General features: G+C 37.4%; 1 protein-coding gene across 1 annotated transcript; it reads right to left on the reverse strand.

The window, feature by feature from the left end:
• Positions 1 to 556: 556 nt before the first annotated feature.
• On the reverse strand, positions 557 to 2,089 carry LOC116221923 (olfactory receptor 52J3-like). The gene is made up of 2 exons (XM_031574131.2): positions 1,859 to 2,089; positions 557 to 1,661 (listed from the first exon to the last, which is right to left on the reverse strand). The coding sequence occupies exon 2, from the start codon at positions 1,654 to 1,656 to the stop codon at positions 676 to 678; it is 981 nt and encodes a 326-aa protein (XP_031429991.1). The 5' UTR covers positions 1,657 to 1,661; positions 1,859 to 2,089; the 3' UTR covers positions 557 to 675.
• Positions 2,090 to 3,795: the final 1,706 nt, after the last annotated feature.

Here is a 3,795-nt window from a genome sequence, read left to right on the forward strand (position 1 = left end):
AAATACATGAATGCATTCATTTTTGAAAATCAAGTTGCTAATAAAAACAGAGATTTTAATAAAACATGACCAATTATCATTTATATTTTTCACCGTAAACACAAAAAAGGAGCGTCACGTCAACCACCCCTATATTATCTTATTCACTTTTTAATATATAGATTTTTAATAAAACCTTTTAATTTTTATGAATCCTAATTACATCTTTTTCCCGCTGCATCAGTATTACATCTGTAGTATAATATTATTCAAAGCATCTCCTTTCTAAGGTGATATTATTTTTATGTTTATGGATCAAATGAATCACACAGTGACACATTTTTTTCCATGATATTAATGAGAACAGTCAGAAGATTTATTTTTTTGTAAGGTGAATACCAAATGACCTAAAAGTGAGAATGTATTATTATTTGTATTAATAATAATAAATACTACTACTACAACTACTACTACTAATAATAATGACAATAATAATAATGATAAATACTACTACCAAACTACAACTACTACTACTAACAATAATGATAATAATAATTTTAACAAAAATATGGCTTATCACAGAAAAATCAAAACTACAAACATCAATGGAAATTTTCTCTCAACCTTTATATTTTATGCACTCCATGGCATCTTCACAACTTGTGCAAAACATGACAAACCACAACAAAACATTGCCTATGTTATGACCTTGGACGATTTGTCAATCCTTGGAACACTTTCAGAGACTGCAAAAATGGCCTTTCTCCAAATTTTGGAGCGGCTTTGTTGAATTTCCTTACTTTTTAAACCATATATAACGGGATGCATCAGTGGGGGAATAAGTACATAATTTATAGACATAAAAACATTAACCCCTCCTGGTAAATAATCACTGACACGATTATATATAATAGCAAAGAATGTGACCAAAGAGAAATTAATAAAAATAATTAAGTGTGGGGTGCATGTTTCAATGGCTTTTTTTCTTTCATTTCTTGAAGCATTCAGTGTTACCAACACAATTTTCAAATATGACAGAAAAACGAGAAATACAGGAAGAACACCAAAACTAATGAGGAGAAATATACCATACACATTGCTCACATGACTGATGTTGTCAGCACATGATAAACTAAAGATAGAGAAGTTATCACAAAAAATCTTGTGAATCGTGTATTGGCACAGGGAAATCTGGGTTGTCAGACATACTTGACCAAGAAGAAAAGCTGCAGGCACAAAGTAAGCAGCAAAGGACAGCTGTTTCACTTTCTGTGGGGTCATGATGGTGTGGTACTGCAAAGGCTGAAATATGGAGACAAATCTGTCATAAGCCATAGCTGTCAGCACTGTGTAGTTACAACCCCCATAGCTTCCTACTAGAAAAAACTGAAAAAGACAGCCCTCATATGATGTGGTATTGACCTCTGTTAACAGAAGAAGCATTACCTGTGGCCAAACAGCTGTGCTTCCAATCAACCCATTTACAATTAATAAAAATAAAAATATGAACATTGGCTTATGGAGGGAAATGTCCAGGTAAATTAAAATCAAAATAGAAATACTGACTAATAGGGAGGCAAGGTATATGAGGAAAACAACAGTAAAAAGTACATATTTGGCTGAGCCCATGTCCTTGTAGGCTGCAAAAATCAATGTGACATGGAAAGATTCATTCATATTTGCTGTTGGAGGAGAAAAAAGTGTCAGTATATGATATATGATATACAGTTTGGCAGTATTGCATTACCTTACATACTAATCAACAGACAAAATATGAAGACTAAGTTCACGTTTTCTAATAAAATACAATTTACTCAACACATGCATATATTTCCACTTGATCTACATTATTGTATTTGGAATTTAAATTGAGTTTTACCAACGTCACAGCTGACTTCTTTTCTGGAGTAATCATAGCCTTATAAAGCTGCAGCTCATGAACCAATTCCCCATTCCCGCTAACAACACTACTGGATCACTGTGCCACTGATGATCTCTGCCTGAAACCTCCTTGTTCACATCTGCTCTTTTATGTTTGGTCTGGTCCAATCAGTAGCAAAGATGATGCGCCTTTGTCTAAAGATCCTTTGAGGATTATCTTACACACATCACTGATAGAAGTGAAAAAAGGAGAAAAATGCAACATTGCAACCATCTTGCCTGAACAATCTGTACAGTTCACAGCATCATGGCTCCTGAAGCACTTGATATTGATACACAAATGCATGCACATACTGGTGCACACACACACACACACACTTTCAAATACATGCATATGAAAACACAAAGATTTAACTTCCTCATTAGCCTGGCATACCATCCCCCCTTGATCCGATAACAGTAATGCCTTTAAGATACATTCAGACTTTGGATATTGTTCAAATGCTGTGGAAGTCAGGGGGTGCAGAAGGGGGCTATTATGACATGGTAGATGGAAACACCTCATTGAGCATGCATTGTGTTGTACAGTATTTTTCTGACTAATAACTGCACCATATGTAAACTGCAGAACAGCATTTTATGTAACTTTATAAAACAAACCAGTGTATTGATTACACCCGTGTATTAACCGTGTATTAACCGCAGTTAATTGAACGTTACGTCATTCCATGTAGTTGTAGTGTTAGTGGTACTAGCCATTTAAAAGTTGTATGACGTAGGGATGGGCATTTCAAGCCAAAATAAAATAGCTCAGCCCCTTACCTGCATGCACATACACACACAAATACCCCATTCCCACTCACAATGAAACGGTGCACCATCAATGATCAGCATCTCAGTAAACTATTAATTTCTCCAGTCACTAAATCACTATAGATGGAAAGATGCTGTATTTTGACAAACAAATAAAATTATACACTTGAAATATATTTATTATAAATACATTTATTTTATACAATAAAATTATTCTGATTGTTGCTGAAACTTTATTCAGTTTTCTGCTTTGTTTTGTTTGTTTGCAGCCTTGTTATCAACTATACAAAAGTGGTTCAGTACCACATTTGCTTTGAAATGTGCATGTATGAGGGCAAAATATAGATTGTTGTCGATGAAGACATTATCCCACTATTACTGCTGTATATGTAAGTCATGGGCTATTAATGAGACAAAGTGATCCAAAAATGCAACTACAACAAAACACCTTTATCCAAAGAGCATCTTGCATTGTCCAGGAATTGAAACTCAGGTCAGCTACTTGTTATTCAACAACACTAACGTCTCGGTTACTTACGTAACCTCGGTTCCCTAAGCAGGGACTAGATATAACGGATGGGACATGACGTAGACGTAGACATGACGTAGGCCCGGCGCCGCGAAGAACTGCGGAGTCCTCCAGCTCTCCTGCATCTGGAGTTCACCGCTATTCTGTGGTGTCTGTTCTTGGTAGAACTGAGTTTCAAGGAGAGATACCATATTTGAAAAGGCCGCATACGCAACATCCCCAGAGGGAGAGCGATTGCGGCTGATGCCATCATGCCAAGCAGCCTTTGGCAGCACAGGGACGAAACTGTCTGCCCCAGCTTGAACTGAAGAACGCATGATCTGATGGCTTTTATTCGGTCTTGAGACAGACTGACCCTCATTGAGGTGGAGTCTAGTGTCATGCCTAGGAAATGCGCGGTTTGGCCTGGGCGCAGAATGCCTTTTACCTTGTTTATCACAAAGCCAAGGCGGTGCAGGTGTGCCACCACTAGATGGCAGTCTTGTACCGCTGCTGCTCCTGAGCGAGCACAAAGTAGCCAATCGTCCAGATAATTGAACAGACGTAGCCCTTGTTGCCGCAACGGAGCGGGGTGCCTTTGCCAGCCTCGACGC

The sequence above is a fragment of the Clupea harengus genome, chromosome 9 (assembly GCF_900700415.2).
Source record: "Clupea harengus chromosome 9, Ch_v2.0.2, whole genome shotgun sequence".
In the NCBI taxonomy this organism is placed as follows: domain Eukaryota; kingdom Metazoa; phylum Chordata; class Actinopteri; order Clupeiformes; family Clupeidae; genus Clupea; species Clupea harengus.